Source organism: Hyla sarda, chromosome 12 (genome assembly GCF_029499605.1).
Source record: "Hyla sarda isolate aHylSar1 chromosome 12, aHylSar1.hap1, whole genome shotgun sequence".
In the NCBI taxonomy this organism is placed as follows: Eukaryota; Metazoa; Chordata; class Amphibia; order Anura; family Hylidae; genus Hyla; species Hyla sarda.
The window spans coordinates 59774783-59798259 of record NC_079200.1 but is presented as its reverse complement, the minus strand read 5'-3'; the positions used below and the strand labels follow the sequence as shown (position 1 = coordinate 59798259).

General features: G+C 42.3%; 1 protein-coding gene across 4 annotated transcripts in view; it reads right to left on the bottom strand.

Moving 5' to 3' along the window:
* CDH4 (cadherin 4) overlaps nt 1-23477 on the bottom strand; it is a 471037-nt gene that overhangs the window by 147833 nt on the left and 299727 nt on the right. For all 4 annotated transcript variants that reach the window (XM_056548614.1, XM_056548613.1, XM_056548615.1 and 1 more), the window contains one exon: nt 15205-15393. In XM_056548614.1, coding sequence (XP_056404589.1) covers nt 15205-15393 — 189 coding nt within the window. The remainder of the gene's footprint in view (nt 1-15204; nt 15394-23477) is intronic.

Sequence of the window (23477 nt, the reverse complement as noted above, 5' to 3'; positions counted from 1 at the left end):
ACACCACACATAACCTGTCGACAGGTGTGGCACTGTTTTTGGAAGAAAGCAGCAATGCTTTTTTAATACTGATGTCTTTTCTCTGATGATTTAAATTAGATGGTCAAAAAATATGCATCGCAAACCACAGTGTAAACTGCAGCCTGTGGTGAACCACAATGTGGTGAACATTACATCATACCGCACATAATAAGTGCTTGAAAACTACGTGTGAACTTGGCCTTAGAACTCTCTTCAAATGAGCTATATGTGACCAGGGTAGTGAAGAAGACTGTTCTCTGTATAGAAATGTGTCCAAGCTGCTAAAACTGTTCCCTGTAGAGAAATGTGTCCAAGCAGCTGATAATAAATGCTGAGTCAGCAAAGCCACTGTGATTGGCCGAGACGCGCACACCTGCCCCATACTATTGGTTGTTGGGGGGGTGGGGGGTGCTGCAGCCTCATTCTGCTCAGTATTTGGCACCAGCTCCCTGGACACATCTCACTACACCCCGATCTCCGCGCTATCACAGCAGGATAAAGTAAACTGTATTCCCGCTGCTGCGGCTCACTCTTGCTGCTGCTGTAAAACTGTGAAGCCGATCCCCACGGCTTTCATCAGCCTGGAGGATCCCCGAGGTGAGGATGTAGGAATGTGTGTCCCCTGGCGCAGAGGCAAGGGAGACCGCTATCCATCATGCTCTTCCTGCCTTTTCAGTTGCTGCCTGGACACAGTTCTCTGCAATCCCTCCAGTCTCATGTACTCCGCTTTTCCCCTGCTTTTCCTGAGGCTTTTCCCTTGCTGCCTGAACACAGTTCTCTTCAACCCCTCCACTCTCATGTACTCAGCTTTTCCTGATCTTTGTGCTTTCCACAGCTTTTCCCTTGATGCCTGGACACAGTTGTCTACAACCCCTCCACTCTCATGTACTCTGGTTTTCCCTTTTCCCCAGCTTTTCCCGAGGCTTTTCCCTTGCTGCCTGGACACAGTTCTCTACAATAGTGTTGCTCGCGAATATTCGCAATTCGAATTTTATTCGCGAATATCGCATATTCGCGAATTCACGAATATTCGCGAATATAGCGCTATATATTCGTAATTATGAATATTCGTTTTTTTAAATTTTTTATTTTTTTATTTTTTTTCACAGTACACATCACAGTGATCATCCCTCTCTGTTTCCAGCTTGTGTGGTGTAAAGAAGGCTCTAATACTACTGTGTGAGACCGGCATGCGAATTTTCGCACATGCGATAATTTGCATATGCTAATTTTCGCATATGTAAATTTTCGTACACGCGAATATTCACATATGCGAAAATACAACGAGAATATTACGAATATGCGAATATTCGCGAATATGACGAATATTCGTCCATATATTCGCGAATTCGAATATGGCCTATGCCGCTCAACACTACTCTACAACCACTGCACTCACATGTACTCAGCTTTTCCTGATCTCTGTGCTTTTCCCCAGCTTTTCCCTTGGTGCCTAGACACAGTTCTCTGCAACCCCTCCACTCTCATGTAATCAGCTTTTCTGCAACCCCTCCACTCTCATGTACTCAGCTTTTCCCCAGCTTCACATAATTTAGCATTTCCGCGATGTGTGGCCATACCCTTAGGGCAGTGGTGTCTAAATTGTTGACATCCAGCTGTTGCAAAAGTACAACTCCCAGCATGTCCAGACAGCCGTTTGCATGCTGGGAGTTGTAGTTTTGCAGGATGTGGATGGCCACAGTTTAGAGAGCTACAGTCATGGCCTTATATGTTGGCACATCTGAAATTTTTCCAGAAAATGAAGTATTTCTCACAGACATAATATATCACCAACCCCCAGGGCCATAGCCCGGGGTGCAAAACACCTCTGTTTATTCCCCCCAAAAAATATATAAAATATAACTTTTATTGTGTATTTTTTATTTACACAATAAAAGTAATATTTTATATATTTTTTGGGGGGAATAAACAGAGGTGTTTTGCACCCCAGGCTACGGCCCTGGGGTTTGGTGACATATAGTGTATTGGCTTCTCTAGTCCCTCTGGGTCATTTATAGAGTTTCTTTCTCACAGAAAAGGATTGCAGTAACACATGTTTTGCTATACACATATTTGTTCCCTTTGTGTGTATTGGAACTAAACCAAAAAAGGGAGGAAAAAAAGCAAATTGGACATAATGTCACACCAAACTCCAAAAATGGGCTGGACAAAATTATTGGCACCCTTTCAAAATTGTGGAAAAATAAGATTGTTTCAAGCATGCGATAGTCCTTCAAACTCACATGGGGCAAGTAACAGGTGTGGGCAATATAAAAATCACACCTGAAAGCAGATAAAAAGGAGAGAAGTTCACTTAGTCTTTGCATTGTGCGTCTGTGTGTGCCACACTAAGCATGGACAACAGAAAGAGAAGAGAACTGTCTGAGGACTTGAGAACCAAAATTGTGGAAAAGGTTACAAGTCCATCTCCAGAGATCTAGATTTGCCTTTGTTCACAGTGCGTAACATTATCACGAAGTTTGCAACCCATGGCACTGTAGCTAATCTCCCTGGGTGTGGACAGAAGAGAAAAAATTATGAAAGGTGTCAACGCAGGATAGTCCGGATGGTGGATAAGCAGCCCCAAACAAGTTCCAAAGATATTCAAGCTGTCCTGCAGGCTCAGGGAGCATCAGTGTCAGCGCAAACTATCCATCGACATTTAAATGAAATGAAACGCTATGGCAGGAGACCCAGGAGGACCCCACTGCTGACACAGAAACATAAAAAAGCAAGAATACATTTTGCCAAAATGAACTTGAGTAAGCCAAAATCCTTCTGGGAAAACGTCTTGTGGACAGATGAGACCAAGATAGAGCTTTTTGTTAAAGCACATCATTCTACTGTTTACCAAAAACAGAATGAGGCCTACAAAGTAAAGAACACAGTACATACACTGAAATATGGTGGAGGTTCAATTATGTTTTGGGGTTGTTTTGCTGCCTCTGGCCCTGGGTGCCTTGAATGTGTACAAGGCATCATGAAATCTGAGGATTACCAGTGGATTTTGGGTCGCACTGTACAGCCCAGTGTCAGAAAGCTGGGTTTGTGTCCAAGATCTTAGGTCTTACAGCAGGACAATGACCCCGAACATACATCAAAAAGCCCCCAGAAATGGATGGAAACAAAAAGCTGGAGAGTTCTGAAGTGGCAGCAATGAGGCCAGATCTAAATCCCATTGAACACCTGTGGAGAGATCTTAAAATTGCTGTTGGGAAAAGGCACCTTCCAATAAGAGAGACCTGGAGCAGTTTGCAAAGGAAGAGTGGTCCAACATTCCGGCTGAGAGGTGTAAGAAGCTTATTGATGGTTGTAGAAAGCAACTGATTTCAGTTATTTTTTCCAAAGGGTGGGAAAAGCCTCGGGAAAAGGTGGGGAATAGCACAGAGATTGGGAAAAGCTGAGTACATGAGAGTGGAGGGGTTGCAGAGAACGGTGTCCAGGCAGCAAAGGAAAAGCCTTGGGAAAAGCTGTGGAATAGGGAAAGGCTGAGTACATGTGAGTGGAGGTGTTGTAGAGAACTGTGTTCAGGCAGCAAGGGAAAAGCCTCGGGAAAAGCTGGAAAAAAGAGAAAGACTGGGGAAAAGCTGAGTACATGAGAGTGGAGGGGTTGTTGAGAATTGTGTCCAGGCAGCAAGGGAAAAGCTGGGGAAAAGGGAAAAGCTGAGTACATGAGAGTGGAGGGGTTGCAGAAAAGCTGAGTACATGAGAGTGGAGGGGTTGCAGAGAACTGTGTCCAGGCAGCAAGGGAAAATCCTCAGGAAAAAGCTGGGGGAAAGGAAAAAACTGAGTACATGTGAGTGGAGGGGTTGTGGAGAACTGTATCCAGGCAGCAAGGGAAAAGCCTCGGGAAAAGCTGGAAAAAAGAGAAAGACTGGGGAAAAGCATGTGTGGTGACCCACGGGTGTATGGCAGGACCACGGGTGGTGGTGGGATCAGATGGTATTAACCCCGGGGGCAAGATGTTGTTAACCCCTATTGTTCATGACGCCAGTGCGGTTTTAGGGTTCCGGAACACCACACGGCCGGTTTCTCCGCTATCCTAGTTGCTAGTAGTGAAATGAGAGTCCACAACCAGTTATGATCAAACGGAGGCTTTACTGAGTATAAGACAGATAGAATTATCTTCACAGCTAAGGCAAGATTCCCCAGAGAGGTGGCCAGGATCCAGAAGGACCTCGCAGCTTGCTGGACCAATATACTTGTAATTAACGTGACTTGAGATTGGACTTGACTATATGCAGGACTTGACTAGTTTCAGTGACAGCAGACATAGACTTGAGACTTACTGGAATGACTGTAGCTTTTGGGGTCTTCCAGATGCTGATCACTTAAAATGAGATCTCTGGTGGTTGCTGTCTCAGTAAAGACTGATGGTAGAAGAGCCTGAATTGTAATGGCCGCCCCTTTATATAGTGGAGAGCTGGACTAAAGCCCATTGGTCAAGGTGCGGGTCATAGGTTAAGCTGGTGCTCTCTGGAAGAACATGAGACCACAAATCATGTGACTGCATAACTTAACATGTGACAGACTTACACATGTCCATGAGACCTTCCACAGGTCCTTTGTACTACCTATACATTAGGATACTATCTATGCATTAAAGTGATATACACAACATTATGGAACAACAGGAAGAGACCTTGCAGGGGAGCCCCAGGTCACTGAGGGTCTCAACCTGACAGGGCCTAAAGGTAGTACAGGACCATGTCCTGTACTGGGACATCACACATGAGAGTGGACGGGTTGCAGAGAACTGCTTCCAGGCAGCAAGGCAGCGAAAAGTGACCAGAGCTAGACTGCACCCTCCCCCCCCCCCCCAACCAATAGTATGGGGTGGGTGCCTGTGCTGACTCAGCATTTCTATCAGCTGTTCTGGAGACAGTACTCTTGAAGAAACAGAATTCTTCATTACACTGGCTTTAGCCATAGGCAGAATAGGCTGCTCCCTAGAGCATCCACCTTGATGAGGGCGCCACCTGTGGCCACAGTGGCGGTGCTGCACTGGCTCCTCTATCCGGCTGTCAGGAGCAGCACTGTCATATAACATACATAGTAATTATTAGTCTGTATGTGATGTGAAGTGACGGTGCTGCTCCTGATAGCCAGATAGAATTATCCTTACCCTTCCCTCTACTTCTTCCCCTGGCCCAGCCGACTAGATGGTAAAGGTATACGACCTTTGAAGATGTCACCATCATGTGACCAGTTACATGTTGGGTGGCGGAGCTTAAAGGGGTTGTGCGCTGCCCTGCAGTTCGGAGCTCCGCTCACAGCGTCCGGAAGTTCATTACTCCGAACGCTGTGTGCGGGCTTCCGTGTTCGCAGCCGCCAGGCGTGACGTCACGCCCGTCCCCTTCGTGACGTCTTGCCCGCCCCCTCATGACCTCACGCCCACAACCTCAAACAAAGTCTTTGGGAAGGGGCGAGACGTCACGAGGGGGTGGGCAAGACGTCACGAAGGGGACGGGCGTGACGTCACGCCTGGCGGCTGCGAACACGGAAGCCCGCATACAGCGTTCGGAGTAATTAACTTCCGGACGCTGTGAGCGGAGCTCCGAACTGCAGGGCAGCGCACAACCCCTTTAAACATGCAGGATAGGAGAGATGGTTGCTGAAGGACCTTTGGTGATGCTGTGGAGGAGGCGGGGCTGAGCTGAAGCAGAGGATGATTCCTGCACAGCCACTGCTGTTGTGTTAAAGCGTATCCGTCAGATCCAACAAAAAACACATTTTTTTAAATATATCACTCAGTACCTAACCCTGACCATGTACATCTAATTTTTATGTGTCTAGCACCTTTATTTATTTTTTTATTACACTTTTAATTTAGCTCACTAGTCTGAATTCCTCTCAAAGGGAGGGGGCGTGGCCTCACTGTGCAGGTCTCCGCCCCCTCCCTCAGTATACTGTCTGCTCACTTCTCCCCTAGCATTAGCAAAACTACAACTCCCAGCTTGTCCTCACTGACAGTAGTGGGACACAAGTTGATAGGGGGAAGATTTTTCCTCCAGCTATGAGCCCCGCGCTCACGGCTGTCAATCAAGGAAGTGTGTCCATGACATAGGTGATGACGCTTGGACACAGCAGGACAAGTATGTGTCCAAGCAGGTAGGGGGCAGTAGTTTGACTGGCTTGCTCAGTATGAAATACTGAAAAATTTCTAATGAAAGCGATTACAAAACCTATTGGTTATACATGCTTTACAACATATCAAACGATTTTGTATGTGACAGTGCCCATTTAAGTGTGAAGAAATCTGCACCTTAGTTTCATAGTAAGGAGATTACATGTGGAGGAGCTTTGTTACAGTGTGTCACCCCAATAGTAAGAAAATGTAATGAGGAGGGGGTTTGTTACAGTGTGTCACCCCAGTATTAAGGTGGGGCATGTAAAAGGGCGGAGCCAATGGTCTGGGACAAGGTGGTGGTAAAATTAGGTTTTGCCAAGGATGGCAAAAATCCTTGCACCAGCCCTGAATGTAACCACTTCAGGATTGGTTTCCAGCCTCTGCTTGCAAAAAAGAATGTTTCCATTAACTGATAAGCAAGCAGAGATCTTGTAGAAGGGAATATAAATGCAAAACACATTATAAATTTGCTAAATCTAATTCAGTTAACAAGCCTTGATATTTCTTGTATCCACATTCGGGAACGTACTTTTTAAGCGGTGATAAAAAAAGTTAATCTCATCATCCTGCCATCCCCACGTATGGCATGCATCTCACGGGTGAATGACAGGTAGGCACATCAAACAACATGCTGCCCACACCACCCCCGGCTGCATACCCCAGCACTAAATGAAGTCTCCAGATATCAAATTAATGAGGAAAATTTTAAATATTAATATATTCTAATTGAATGTTCTCCAGCAAATTATCCAGATATTCTACAGCGAGTCTCCGAGAACTGCCCTCCTGCATTAATGCATAGACGAGGAGCTGGGGGGGGGGGGGGAGCTTCCAAAGTGGTGAAATCGTCCCTGACATTAGAATAAAATAATCCCTATAACTACGACCAAGATGAAGAGCAGGAAGTGAAAAGGAAATTGTCGATCTTAGCAATAAAAGTTTCCACCTTTCCTCTGACTAATTTCATCTCATGGCATTAGACAGCCAGGACAGTACACGACTGATTTCTTCCAGCTCTCAGGCAATTAAGGGCAATATATTAATATATATACAGTAATCCCTCAACTTACAATGGCCTCAACATACAATAGTTTCAACATACAATGGTCTTTTCTGGACCATTGTAACTTGAAACCAGACTCAACATACAATGTACGGACTGTCCAGATCTGTGAAACTTGTCAATGGCCAGAAGAACCGACCAATCAAAATGGGCAATTTACTGGTAAAACACCCTGTATTCCTGAAGCGTATGCACTGACTGATGTCTGGTAGCGCCCCCTACAGTACAGAGTGGTACTACATGTTCTGTACACTTTACCTGTGCCAGGGTTAGCTGCTCCTTTGGACACCAAGGGCGACTCCATGTTACTTTTTTTTAGGACATTGCCTGTACTGTACAGGACCCTGAAGAAGCTCCTTTCCTCTACATAGACCAGTGTTTCCCAAGCAGGGTGCCCCCAGCTGTTGCAAAACTACAACTCCCAGCATGCCCAGACAGCCGTTGGCTGTCCGGGCATGCTGGGAGTTGTAGTTTTGCAACAGCTGGAGGCTCCCTGCTTGGAAAACACTGACATAGACAGTGATTTACAGCTCCCAGCAGATCTTTCTTACTTTTATATGTAAGGATTTGCTTTATCTATATTAGTTATCTACTTATTTTTTCTTTAATTCTCACTTTTTTTCCCTATTTTTGGATGACATTTTGGGGCTTCAGAACCAATTACCAGGTTTCCATAGAGTTATGGTCTCAACATACAATGGTTTCAACATACAATGGTCGTCCCAGAACCAATTAATATTGTAACTTGAGGGACCACTGTATATATATATATATATATATATATATATATATATATATATATATATCCCCCCAGGGCAGGACTCAGTATCAATACAATATGTATAATTACTAGGAAGGAATCACAATGATGCTGTGACTGCAATGATGCTGGGCCACAGAAGGGGGGGGGGGGGGGGATAGGAAATGTAGTCCAGGGGGTGGTGATATTACATTGTACATAATAGAGGCTGAGACCCCCCCCCCCCCAACCCCCGATCTCCCTGCAGAACTCACTTTCTATGCGGGTGCTGAATCTCCAGTTTTGGAAACCTCCGGGTTTCCGGGACTGGAGACGAGACGTCACGCCACGCCCCCTCCATTCATGTCTATGGGAGGGGGTGTGGACACTTATTTAAAGGATTATTTTATGTGTTTTAAAAGCCATATTTTATTGTAATAACCCTTTTTATTTGCCATGATTTTATTACATTAACCATTGAACAACCATTTTGTGTTTCTGTTGATTCACAAGGGTCCTGTGATTCACAGTTCCCAAGTATACTAACTTTATACATTATATACTGAAATAAACATTTGTTATCCTAATATTCACGACTCTAAGCCCCAATTTCTGTATTCTAAATTGATTCTTTTGGCAGCGGAATATCAGTGGAAGGATTCTGTAGTGTGCAGCGAATCCAATAAGCCCTAAGTCTGCTTCCTCTGGTGTGAACATGGTTTGGTCCCCTCATTATCTGGGACCACACCAATCACAAGAATGAGGGTTCCATGTTCCCTATATGAATGAACCTAGTGACTCATTGTCTGCTCCATTTTTTGGAGCAATGTTATTTTAGATCTTCTGGTGAGATCCAAGTGCTTGCCAACAAAACAACCTCATTTAGACAAATATATTTTCATCACTTTTCAGATGCAAAAATGTTGCAACCTATATTCTATGTGTGAATGCCCCTTTGGGCAGAAGATTAGCCGGGCTTTTCATTGGCTATTCTAACACTGCAAAATAAAAAATAAAAAAAATAAACTGATCTAACTGCTCAGTTTCTTTCAAGAACCTTGGGTTTTCTTATCAATATGGTGCTTCCTATAATGCCGTGTGTTAAGCTTCTGATAAGGCAGCAGGTGAAAATCGCCATCTTTTAGTGTGGATTCATTGAACCCCTTTAAGCTGCAGTTTCAGTCTTATTTAGGATCGGATATTTTAGCTGTACTTCCATTTAGCATCCAGCTGTCATCCGCTGGCCATGTCGGACCCCCCCGCCTCCCCTGCTCATGTCACTTGCTGGAATCTAGGCTTGAGATTAGGTGTTAGGGAATAGACAGATTTTCTTGTCTTCCTTCCCTTTCCAGACCATTAAAGAGCGACCCGTGAACTGATTATATTTCGGCTCACGCAGAGTTCTTCTTCCTGACCTCACGGTGGGGGTCCACATGTGGGTCAGAGACCTGACGGGATTGGTGACAAATAAGCCAGGGCCAAGAAAACATCAGAGTTAAGACGCTGTGGGTGGTCGCCATAGCTGGCTGCTTAATCTGTTTCTTTTAGCAATGGGGTCTCCACACATAACAGGTAGGCAGTGCTGAGGGGGTAGCATGGAGGGCTCAGCAGCTTTTTGTGCCTTTGTCATGGCCTTGTTGTTGATGCAAGGAAGTGCGGGCAGATAATGACAGAAAACCAGGGCTCCGGCACGGTCTGTGCGGAACTATTAAAGTGCTTATTGCATGTAATGAACAGAGTCACTTACGCAATGTCTAGGGTGTGATTCTGCCAGATCTTGTCCACTTATCAGCCCTTCAATGATTGAGCATGAAAATAAGTTTCCTTTGGTTGCTTCCCTTTGTGTGTGCTCCTACACATCTGCCTGTTCATTTTGCAGAGTTAACTTCAAAACTTTCTCTGCAGCCCCATGAAAACAATGCTTAGGACTTTATTAAAGGGAGCCTGTCCCACCAAACAGTCCATCTGATCTGCCAGTATCATGTTGAGTAGGTCCGCCCACTTGGCTCCTAAACTCAAAATTAGCAGAGATTAAGGTGAGTAAATTACCCTTATTAATCTTTCCCACAAAGCTATATCTCAGTTTACTCAGCATGTCCTGCTCTATAGCGTGATGACAGCAGATCCGACTGCATGTTCAATGTGACAAGTTCCCTTTAAGACGGTGACATTAGAGGAGCGAGTCTGACTGTCCTTTCCTTTACATGGGAACCATAACAGACAACAACATTATAATTTTTTTTTGGTCATCTACATAGAGAACGGACATGTTTTTGCTGGCTCTGTTGACACTACTGTCAAGACTTGAGTTTTTCTACTTCGCCATAAGGCAGTGCCAGATCTATTGAGTGATGGACACCAACAACTCCTGACCTTATTGACCCAAAATACAAGACATCTATGGCATTCTTAGCTAAATGTTCATGTATATATGATATCTCTGATAAATGTAGCTTTAGGCTGGTTTCAGACAAGCAAATACAGTCACATTTTTTTTTGCCCATATAACAGCTGCATTATAGGGATCTCCAATACTGTCAGTTTTGGATCATTAGACCCACAGTCGAACTGGAACTTGTTGGCTACCACTACCTAAGGGTAAACTACTATCTACATTGGGCTGTTACCACCTAAATGGGGAGCTGCTACTATTTACAGTGTGACTTCTACTATACAGGGGAGCTGTTACTACCTACTGGGAGGGGGGATTTTCTAGACCTTTGCCTGAGAAAATTTTCTGGACCTCTTTGAATTTTATTTAAATACCCCTGGTTTAGAGGACAAGACAATGGCAATTCTTGAGACATTACTCCATATTGTTTTTATAGTGTGCTGCCAGCATTCAAGGGGTTATCCAGGGTTAAAAAACAAAAAACAAAAACATAGCTGCTTTCTTTCAGAAGCAGTGTTACACCTGTCCTGAAGAAGCTGCGCATGCGCAGTGAAAAACGTTGTATGGTTGCACAATAAACTATTTCAGCTTTAGATCCTTGTGGTCTCACTGCATGTTGTTCCGTTCAGTGCCAAAGATTCCTGAACATACCATAGTCACTTCCACGCCATCTATTCCTCTATCAGGAAGGCTGCAGACAGACACCCTATCCCTGCTTGATATCACACTTCCCATTGTTGTGTATGTGGATACACAACTCCAGTTGGTAAGCGGCTGCCAAACTCCCCTCCCCCATTCTGCGTCACTTGAGATCCTGCACACGGAGCACCTCTCTCTCTTTTTCACACCTTTCCTAAGGTGTTGTGTGGCATTAAAGCTCAATTCACTTCAACTGCAACTGAGTGGCAATACCACACACATAGTAAAGCACTTATTTTGTAAGGCAGCTATTCTAATCCTGAAGTACCTCTCTAAGGGGTTATTCTGGACATATCCCATTTTTATATGGTGCTGGTGCCACTCCAAAAATAAAAAATGCATACTCCCCTACCTGGGTTCTTCTGCAGCTCTTGCTTTGATGTCTTCCATTCACTCCGCTCTGCTTGCTACATCTGAAATGAACTTTTCTCATCGGTGACCACTTGCTCAGCCAATCACTGGCCACAGTGGCCTCCCATCTCAGTCAGTGATTGAGTGAGCAGGCCATCCTATGTGAGCCCACCTTGGAAGTAGCAAGCAGAGCGACAAGCAGGGGGCACCAGGAGATGTCAAAGCAGGGGGTACAGGGGACCCTGGTTAATCAGTATGCATTTGTTTTTTATTTTGCACAGCACCAAAATTTCTGTTTATGGGCTTATAAATCTAAGTCTCGCTTTGTATGGTCTACTGCACAGCAAATGTAGAATTGTCAAAGGGTATTACCATCTTAAAGGGGTTCTCCACTGCCCTGCCTTCCGGAGCTCCGCTCGCAGTTATTACTCCGAACGCTGTGTGCGGGCTTCCATGTTCGAGGCCGCTCCCTTTTGACGTCACGCCCACCCCCTCGTGACATCACGCCCGCCCCCTCAACGAAAGTTTATGGGAAGGGGCGTGACAGCGGTCGCACCCCTTTCCCATAGACTTTTGTTGAGGGGGCGGGCGTGACGTCACGAGGGGGCGGGCATGACATCACCAGGGGGTGGCCTCGAACATGGAAGCCCGCACACAACGTTCGGAGTAATAAACTTCCGGACGCTACGAGCGGTGCTCCGGAAGGCAGGGCAGTGGAGAACCCCTTTAAAAGATGATACAGTGCTACACTTTGGTGTCCCAGCACTAAAGGCTGTCCTGTGGGCTATAGATTGCCTCAGGTATCCTTACTGTCTCTGCGTTGGACCCACTGCTCCTTAGTCTGACCTGTTGTAATGTGATATATTATAATCTTATGCCTTAATGATTCATTGTACCTTTAAGGGATTGTGGCAGAGTGACCAGGTGACCCTGATGCCCCAATGGGGTACTCAGAAACCTTGCTTGTATGTACTGTAGGGGGTCAGGAGCTATTTAATGTAGAATTAGGAGTTCGGAAGTGGAGTGCAGGTACGTGAGGAGAAGCCTAGGGAGAAGAAAACTTCAAAAATTCTACAGCCACGCCAATCTCAAGAAGGCCCGGGACACAGGTGAATGTCAAAGCCTGAATGTCAAAGCAAAACTCTTGAGGAAAATCATGTCTTCATTCAGTCAAGTTAAATCTCTCATGTCAGCGTGAGCTGCTAATGATTTGAAAGCTGCATCAACAGCATCTACAACTCCCAGCAAAGCGAAAGGTTCCCCGGGTTAACTTCTGCACATCCCTCTGCACTAAAGCTTGTATTGTCAAGAATTCAGTAAATTCAGCAACAGTAAAGATAGTTATCCGTAACCTTGTATTGCTGTATTCATTACGCCGCTCCTGGCCCAGGAGAGGCTATCTCATCCTCAAACCGTGGGGATTAACAGTGCCCTGGCGTCACAAACACTTTAAAACCTTACACTTTACCTTCAATCACTCCTATCACCTTTAGTGGCACCACAGCCTTGTTTTTGGCATCACGAACTGTGTGTTATAGCATCCACACTGAAGGCACCAAAACACCATCTGAGCCTTCCTTTCTTCTTTAGGATATGTGGGAATCGCAGTGGTTGGATCCCGACCAATCATAAAGTGATGACACATCCTAGCAGTATGCCACTCATTTACTAGATTAGAATATCTATTTTTAAGGTTTCATAGGAAGCGACAAATCTTGGATATTGTCTTGCTATTTTCATTAATTGCCACTAGAGGACGAAACATAGCCTGAGACAAAGCAATAGCCTATTGCTAGTAGGAGAGCAGGAAATCAGCAGCTGTGGGGGATTTACCATAGCAGTTTGTTCCGTCACACTCTGCAGCTGTATCTAGTGACATCCAGACAGTCATGCACATTATGCAGCACATTCTTGCTGAGAGTTCTAAAACAAAAATATACTTTTGGCCTATTTGATGGAATAAGGTATAAAACACTAAAATACTGTAATAATAATGTGAGCTTAACCCTCACTCCAATGGTTCCTAATCCTTAGGACACAAATTTTGCTTGTGCTGCATCTGTGTTTAGCTGACATAAGACTGCCTAGACTACTACATTGATACAAACATATAAATGTGCACAGTCACCTACATCAAGAAGAGGTCTTAAAAATGGTGAGGAATTGAAATACATACTAACTTCGAGATCGGGTTCAGACATGGTGTATTTGCTGCAGCATTTATAGAAGCAGTTAAGTGGAATAGATTTGTGGTATGGGGTGTGTTGCAAAGGGCAGATGGAATTACCCTAGGGGCAGATGGCATTAACCCCTTGTATTTGTGACGCCAGGGCATGGTTTATCCTCAATACCACACGAAGTTATACCGCTGGATCCTGGGCTAGGCACAGGGGCAATAATGACTCCAACGCCAAGTTACGGATAACGGTAGCTTTACTGAGGTTAGACAGGTGGAAAAGTCTACACAGTTCAGCCAGGCCCACGTAGATGACCAATGACTTCAGAGACCTTAAGGGCTTGCTGGGACTTGTAGTAGATGGGGTCCATTTAATGCAGGCCATGTTGACTTGAAAAATGATGACTGTGACTGACTTCACTTGTGACTGACAAGACTGTGACTGTGGCTTACTTGCGGGTGTGTAGCTTGTGGCTCTAGACTGGACTTGAGGCCTCCTATGACTCTGGACACACACTTAGGCACGACTTGACTGGACCTCAGCAAGTAGCAAGAGAGAGCAGAGGCTCCACCCAGGGCTTTTATAGGGGAGGCTCTGGGGAGTCCCATTGGTCACCCTTAAGTCACCTAGTAACTGATACCTCCTGGGTAACAATCACATGACAAGTCACATGGCAAACAGTCTTAAAGTGACAACGCTTTCTTCACACATTACACAGAACAATACATAATAAACATATTTACATGGGGGGCAGATGCAAGGGAGCCCAGGAGACACTGAAGGGAGGCTGCCTGACAGGGAAGCAAGGATACAGGGAAACACATCCCGTACTGGGCCACCACAGATTAAAAAAAACAAAAAAAACAAATTCAATCCCTGCAGAAAAATCCTGCGAAAATCCATGTTGAAATTGACCGGTGTGGATTTAAAATGATTTGCTGCAGTTTTTCCCTATTGACTTCAATGGTGAAGTCCAAATCTGCAGTGAAATGTCATAGGTGTGGATTATGATCCAGAATCCACAGCAACATCTACAACTGTGGATTTCAAATACATTGCCAATGTTTATGTGTAAGCAAACAAATGCAATTTTGGAACAAAATCCACAATATATCGTGCAGATTTGCTGCAGAACAATGCCCTGCATTACAGAAAATTTTCCACTGCGGGAAATATCCAGCCTTTTTGTTGTATGGGAACATACTAAAAAGTGTTAAGAAACTTTACAATTTAAAAAATGATGATAACTCTGAATAAGTTTAGAAAGCTTCTGCACATCTGTGCAAAACCCTTTTACTACGATGTGTTAGGAGTATACAGTACTTACAGTTTAGGGACATTTCAGTCATTTACATTGGTTATCATGGGATCTTATCATTGGTTATCATGGGATCTTATCATTGGTTATCATGGGATCTTATCATTGGTTATCATGGTTATCATGGGATCTTATCATTGGTTATCATGGTTATCATGGGATCTTATCATTGGTTATCAAGGGATCTTATCATTGGTTATCATGGGATCTTATCATTGGTTATCATGGGATCTTATCATTGGTTACCATTAGTTTGTGTTCTGTTGTATTGAGACATGTAATGCAGCATTTGCTGGGAGTTTGGTGACACTTACTCGCACCAGCTGTTCGGGAAATGGTCCCCTCGAATTCTCTGGTACATTGACTGGAGGAATCACCCAGTCTCTCTTCTGTCTTCTCAGACCATTAGCATCACGATGTTGTCGCCATGGTAACAGAGTACCGCTCTGGGTTGGAGGATGCTCGGATGGACGATCCTGTTTGCCTCGCTGCTGCTGATGGGACTATATATTTCATGAAGATTTGGAAAGAGAAAAGAATAAAAATATAGAATTAGGGCTACATAAAGAATTAAATATTAGAACACACATGTATAACCTCTCATTAACCTGTTACAAAATAACCACAAAATGAGCACAATAGGAAAGTATCCACCACTCGTCCGCTGCAGACCCATCTATTTTTACCAGAAGTGTCTCTGGCAATAAGCTGATCCCAAGTAATCAGAATAAGTTTTTTATTGTCCCTTCAGCACCACCACAGGCAAAATTAAAGGGGTATTCCAGGCAAAACCTTTTTTTATATATATCAACTTACTCCGGAAAGTTAAACAGATTTTTAAATTACCTCTTTTAAAAAATCTTAATCCTTCCAATAGTTATTAGCTTCTGAAGTTTTCTGTCTAACTGCTCAATGATGATGTCACGTCCCGGGAGCTGTGCATGATGGGAGAATATCCCCATAGGAACTGCACAGCTCCCGGGACGTTAGTCATCAGAGAGCAGTTAGACAGAAAACAAGAACTCAACTTCAGAAGCTAATAACTATTGGAAGGATTAAGATTTTTTAATAGAAGTAATTCACAAATCTGTTTAACTTTCCGGAGCCAGTTGATATATAAAAAAAGGTTTTGGCCTGGAATACCCCTTTAAGTATTGCCAAAATCCAACCAAAACAGGGAGTACTACATAAGGGGCTTTATTTAACAAACAGATAAAACCACTATTCCTTTCCCTCTAGTAACGTCACAAAAGTGAGGGGATCTGTGGTTTTACCCGCTTGGGAAATAAAGCCCCTTTGTGAAGTTCTCCCTGTTTTAGTTGGATTCTGTTCAATTGGATTTGCATGACAAATTTTACTTAGTAATGAAACCTTTAATTTTACTATAAAATGTACAGAAAACCCCAAAAATGTATTGTTTGTGGGGGGGAATTGTACATTTAAAATGACCCCTATAACTTTTTTATGTTTCCATATACGGACATGTATGAGGGCTCATATTTCTGATCTGTAGTTTTTATCTGTTCTTTTTTTGTTTTGACTGGTTCTTTTGATCAATTTTTTTATATATCTTTTTTTCTAATATATGATGTGATAAAAAAATGTATGTTTACACCGTTCATTCTACGGGATCATTAATACAATATTTTCATAGATCGGACATTTCCGGACCTGGTCATACCAAGTATGTTGATTTATTTTAATATTTTACTTTTATATATATATATTTTTTTTTTTTTACAGGAAAAGATTGGAATTTTATTGGGAGATGGGCTTATTCACTTTTATTAAAACTTTTCTTTCCTTTTTTTTATTTTTTACTTTTTTTTACATTTTCATAGTCCCACAGGAGACTATATATTGACTATATACTGCAATAAATTCCAGATACTGATCACTGCTATGCATAGGCATAGCACTGATCAGTGTTATCTGTGATCTACCAGAGAAGAAGACACCATAATGGCAGCAGAAGGCAGGTAAGCAGACGTCTGGCCGCCATCTTAGCTGATCTGATCCCGCGGCCATGCCACTGGTGGTCAGATCAGCTACCGGATCTGCGGCTTAGCTGATGATTTCGGTGCATCCCTAATTATTACAACCCTCAACTTCCACCTATTCTTCTGGCGCATACTTGACAGGTCATCTATACTTACTACCCCTGAATCCCTACATTTACCTCCCCTGCTTGCCCACACTGCTGCAGATTGCAATGCTTGAAATGTTGTTCCTACAGGTGATGATTTTAGAGTTTGCCTTGGGTATCCCAAGCATAGCAGTGGTAGGACCTGTCACATCAGTACACCTATAAAAAGCTATTTCTGGGTTACAATTAAGGTAATAATCCCTAAAAATGATGTCACATAGCTGAGTGGTGTTACCCAATGTCCTTTCTGTGTCCAACACCCTTTTTCTAAATAAAGTTGTTGCCAAATACAAAACCCAGGAATAAACCCTCCGTAGTCACAATTTATGTGGTTGTAAACTCCTTTCGCAAATCCAGTGAATGCACAGTCTCTTGTACACACCTTTGGCAGTACAGCTTAAAGGGGTACTCCACTGCCCCAGCGTTTGGAACATTTTTTCCCAATGCTTGGAGTGGGCGGCGGGGGTTGTGATGTCATGACCACACCCCTCGTGATGTCACGCCACACACCCTCAATGCAAGACTATGGGAGGGGATGTAAGGGCAGTCATGCCCCCTCCCATAGACTTGCATTGAGGGGGCATGGCCATGTCATTGTGAGGGGCGTGGCTGTTAAGTCACGACCCCCCACCACCCGCTCCAAACATTCTAAATGAATGCCGGGTGCTGCACAGAGATCGCAGGGTCCCAGCTGTGGGACCCCCGCGATCAGACTTCTTATCAAATATCCTTTGGTACTCCTTTAAGAGTCAGAAGAATAATAATTTGATCACTGTCCTTTAAAGCAATACTTCTTAAGCAGATAATATGCAAAAATAAATCTTTAGTGCTTAGGCACATGTACATGGAACTGATGTGCAGATATGTAGAAACATAACTTGCAATTTCCAATGTCCGATTTACTAAAACTGCTGTATGAAGATCCTCATGGGTAGTAAACCATGGTGAAATGCAAAATAAGTATTCCACTTTACTCACACTTTTGGGGGTAATCTGTGACATGACATTCAGTGAAGTGCATGTAAAAAAATTCTCTCTAACTTAGCAAACAGGATGGTCTGACCAGAGGCCAATAAAAGATCGAATGAAAGGCAGAAAGGTTCTTGTACAGTTAATTAATTCTTAAAGACATCTCTCTAGGGCCAGTAAGACTGAAGAATGTCAACTGTTGGGACTAAAACTTGAAGAAGGAACAGTAACTGTTCAGCAGATAATTTGTGGTCTATTTCTAGGAGGTATACCTGACACTTGCATTACCTAGGCTAACTAAACTATAGCCTCTTTAGGATTTACAGGTCTGAGGGACAAGACATGTAGCTGTGGCAAAGACCTAGCCTTGGTTCACACTTACTAGGACAACGTTAAGTCAACCTCTTTTCCCCAGAAGAAGAAAGCAGACTTGGGACTGGCTCTTTCCTATCTATTGGATGTACATGTGACCAAATCATTCCTTCAGCTGTACAGAACAAGTTAACCCTCTGCATGCTGTAAACCTCAGTATATGCTTCAGACTTGTAGTGCAAGACAGAGAATACATTTAATGCAGAAAATACACTTTGCATGACCATACAATACTTGAGACATAGTATGCAGCCAGCAAACCTATTATACCTCAGCCACCTGACTACTCCCTGATGGGGGGCAGCTAGAGATTTGGTACTGAGCCACCACACACCCCTCTTATCGCTGGTTACCCCAGTTACACATAGCCCTGTGCCATAGTCACATGAGTGGACAGATCACTGCCGCTTCACAGTACTCTCAGTACTCTCCTTAAATACTCTTTGCTACTGGGATGTCACAACCACAGTCAACATTTAAGTTTAGCTTTTTTTTTTAATTTTTTTTTTAATTTTATTTTTTAAACATCAGGGTTGCAGGTTTCTAAATTCTGGAATGGCAGAAAATGCTGCAAACCTACATTATTATTACTGACAGCCCAACTGCTAAACTGCCCCAGGCTCTTAATGGATTGGTAAAGTTGTAACATATACTGTGGGTGAAATAAGTATTGAAGACGTCATCATTTTTCTCACTAAATATATTTCCAAAAGTGCTTTTTACATGACATTTTCACCAGATATCGGTAACAACCCAAATCAGTACATGCAAAGAAACCAAAACAAATAAGCTCAGAAATTATGTTATGTGTAATAATGTGAAATGATACATGGATAATGTATTGAACACATAAATAAAGGGAAATTCAGAAAGGCATGGAAAGCCTAGATAACAGCAGAACTCAGTAATTAAAAAACAATCCAGTCACTTGTCAGTGCAAATTAATATCATTTAACAAATAGCTAGTGTAGGTAACTCACGGCACTACAGGCGAATATCATACATGTTGCTAGGTCCTAGCCACTTACTCTGTTTGATAACTGATACAATATATAGGGTGCATATGAATCAAGGCAAAGTAAGAAAAAAGCATTGCACTCACCATTTCTTTTGCATATTTATTGTAGATCACTTCATATCCAGATCAACAACATTTGGTGTCGGACACCAAGGGAGGGGTGGTGGGGGTACAGGGGCATGACTAAGGCAACAGCCTGTTTCATGTCATTTGATGCTTCACACGGGTGAAACAGGCAGTTGTCTCAGTCACGCCCCTGCACCAGCACCATATGAAGATATAAAGTGATCTACAATAAATATATAAAAGAAACGGTGAGTGCAATGCTTTTTTCTTACATTGCAAATTATGATCAGCTGGTTCAGTCCTAACTAAGGACTTACAAAAAGGTCTCATTGCAATGGTGTCATACAAGACACCATGATGGGTAAAAACAAAGAGCTGTCTTAAGACCTTCACAACCTAATTGTTCCAAAACATAACAATGACGTTGGTTACAGGCGCATTTCTAAGCTTCTGAATGGGCCAGTGATCACTGCTGGGACCAAAATATGGACGTAAAAGACAATAATTTCACCATAAATTTTCCTCAACCAGGTGCTACTCACAAAATTTCTGTGAAAAGGAGTGAAAAGAATAATCAGCAGAGTTGTCCAAGAGTCAAGGACACTTGAGAAGAGCTCCAAAAAGACCTGGAATTGGATAGACCTTGTCTTAAAGAATACAGTAAGTAATGCACTCTGCCGCCATGACCTGTATGCACGCTCACCACGCTAGACTCCATTGCTGAATAAAAAGCATGCTGAACCTTATGTAAAGTTTTCTGCACAACTGTTGGAAAAGCCAGTAAAGTACTGGGAGAATATAGTGTGGTCAGACAAGAGAAAAATCTAACGGATTTGAAGTTTGGAGGTGAAACATTATGGTATGGAGCTGAACACAATTGAAGGAAGGATGAATGGGCAAATTTACTGAAACATTGTTGACAAAAATCTACCTGGATGATGAAGATAGAACAAGGGTAGACAATTCAGCAATACAATGATCACAAACACACAGCCAATGAAACTCTCAAAATATTTCACAGACCTAATTTAAATCATATTGAAAATCTATGAAAAGAACTGAAGATCATGATTCATAGAAGAGACCCACGGAACCTTTAAGATTTGAAGACTGTGTGGAAGAATGGGCCAAAATCACACAAGAGCAATGCATGCAACTAGTTTCTCCATATGGGAGGCATTACTATGGGAAGCTTTCATTACTAACAAAGGCTGTTTTATAAGTATAAAATAAATATCAGTAAGTGAGTACAAAACTTTTTCCCTGTGTCATTCCACAATATTACACATTGACTTAATTTAATTTCTGAGCTTATTTATTTTAGTTTCTTTTTATATATGGATTACTTGGGTTGTTACCAACATCTGGTGAAAATTTTATGTGACTAGCACCATTGGAAATATATTTAGTGAGAAAAATGGTGACATATTTCATATATATGTCTACAGCAAGAATAGTAGAAGAGAGTGGTCCCGGAGGAAGCTGTTCCAGCAGTATCCAGGAGACAAAACTATGGATGATGTCCGTGGCACCTTGAGGATGTGTCAGAAAGAAACAAGTGTTTTCTTTGGATAGTTGTTTATTTAATAAAAAAATGATACAAAATAAAATAAATATTAAAATAAAAAACAAAATTAAATTAAAGTGATCTTGATGTGTGGGAGCAACGCGTTTTGTGGGGTGACCCCGCTTCGTCAGGCTGGTATGGTATAACCACATACTTCTGATGTGTATATATATATATATATATATATACATAGACAGTCTGTTTGAAGATTCGCGGGTAAAACATATCCGTGACGCTATTCCATGACGGAAGTGAGGTATACTCAGTGATTGGCATGGTTGGCAAAAGACGCACGCTGATGCCGTAATTTAGTCACTTTGACATGTTAGTCGGTTCACATAATGTGTAATAATATTCCACTGGTAGTAAAAAAATAACTATATTACAACACTATAATGTTATAACATTAAAACCTCAGAACATTAGAATGTTAGCGGTCCGTATAGATGTTAAGTGCCGGTGCGGCGGGTGCGCACATATTTAACCTGCAGCGCTTCGTGGACGGAACATAGAATGAATGAATGAGCGCATCGTGCAGCTACTTGGTAGCAATGGCAGTATATTGTCTGCCTGATCGGTGGTAAACTCAGTGGTAAGCATTGTTGTAGTGACCATTTGCTGTTCATGAGGCAAATGGGAATATAAATACTGATGTTAATATAAATATAAATGCAGGTGGAACTGTGACCGAAGTTAATGTTCAGTGGAATTATTACTGCACAACGGAGCGACGTGAATAGTAAGAATCACAGTAGCTATTGTGATATTTTAATGATGTATAGACTGCTAGAGGTATACATATAAATATAATGTGTCACTGCTACTTGGGGACCTTTTGTTGATGCTAATTAGGCAGGGCGAAGCTCTGCACATATAGCGAGCGGTGGAGTTAGTGTTTTGAAGTTTACCAACTTGAGTCCGCCTATCTGACTGTGCTGCAAAATAAACTATATTAATATTGAAATTAATATTATTATAATAGAAGTAATATTGGTACGTGGGTTGGCTGGTGATTGTGCCAGTTACTCAACGTAGTAACTTGAGAGGATATTAAAATTGATTGAAACATTCAAAGCATTTGAAAATTGTATGCTGTTTGAGGACAGCATTCAATAAAGGTAATCCATATCTTGCCCAATTTCCTTATATATATATATACACACACACATAAATAGATAGCATTCTATGTGCCTTTCTAAATGGGATCTAATGACTAGGCTTTCTTTACTAAATTGCTGACCTATGGGATTATTTGAGATGGTCGCTTTAGAGACTAAAAAAGTTCCTACATATATATATTTGATGAGAAAGACTTAATACAATGTGCATTTATTCTTATTTATTATTTCAGGAAAGCATACATAGGACAGGTTTTCTAGGTGTGCAGTAGGATTTGGATTGGACTTAAATTTACCGAATAAGCTCAGTAGCTTCATTAAGCCCTCCTGGTGACAGAAAGCCCAAACGATAGAGCCAATTCATTTCATGCCTGATTAGTTCCTTCATACGATTTGGAGTCTGTTCACTGATTTGGTCAATTGGATAAATAGAAATTGGGTCTTATATCTCGGGATGTCTTTCTTTGCAATGTCAGGATAGGCTATGTAATAGATACCCTCTTTTGATGTTCGGTGTATGATTATTTAATTGAAGATGGAGCTCATGAGTTGTGCGGCCTACATATTGTAGGCCGCAACAACACTCTATAACATACACGACAAATGACGATCTACAATCCAATTGGTGTTTTATGGGGAATACTACACCTGAACTGTTACTTTTATGAGTTGTTAGACCGATCTTTATTCTTTTGCAACATAAACATCGGTTTCTTCCACATTAAAAAATGCCCCGTGTGGTCTGATTTGTCCTTGCGATGTTCTTTTTACTGCCATGTTGTTTTAGCCGGTTTGGGGCCTGGATAGATTTCAATGTGGGAGCTCGTTTAGAGGTGAGACATGGTTTTGTTGGTAAATTTTCACCTATTAGCTGGTCTTGTTGTAGAATATGCCAGTGTCTTTGCAGTAAAGTTTTGATTTTCTTGTGGGTACAATTAAATATTGCAACAAAATTAATTCTGGGTGTACTTGCCTCTGATTCTTGCTTCTTAATTGTTTTTGGCAGGCACTCTTCCTGACAAAGTAGATCAGTTTTTCTTCAGGCGTCCTTTAATAATTCATGGGGGTATCCCTTGGCTTTAAATCGCTCTGTTATTTTCTTTATATTTCTTAGTTTCTGTACAATTTTTTCTAATTCTTCTTAGCTGGCTGAAGGGAATATAAATTTTCCACTTTTTCAGGTGGCCGCTGGAGAATGGAAGATAACTATTAGAATCTACCTTTTTGAAATATGTTGCTGTCAAGATGTCATCATTATTATGGTAGATTTCTAAATTCCACTCTATCATTAGAGTATTGTAATGTCAGTGATATTCCCCAATAACTTTGAT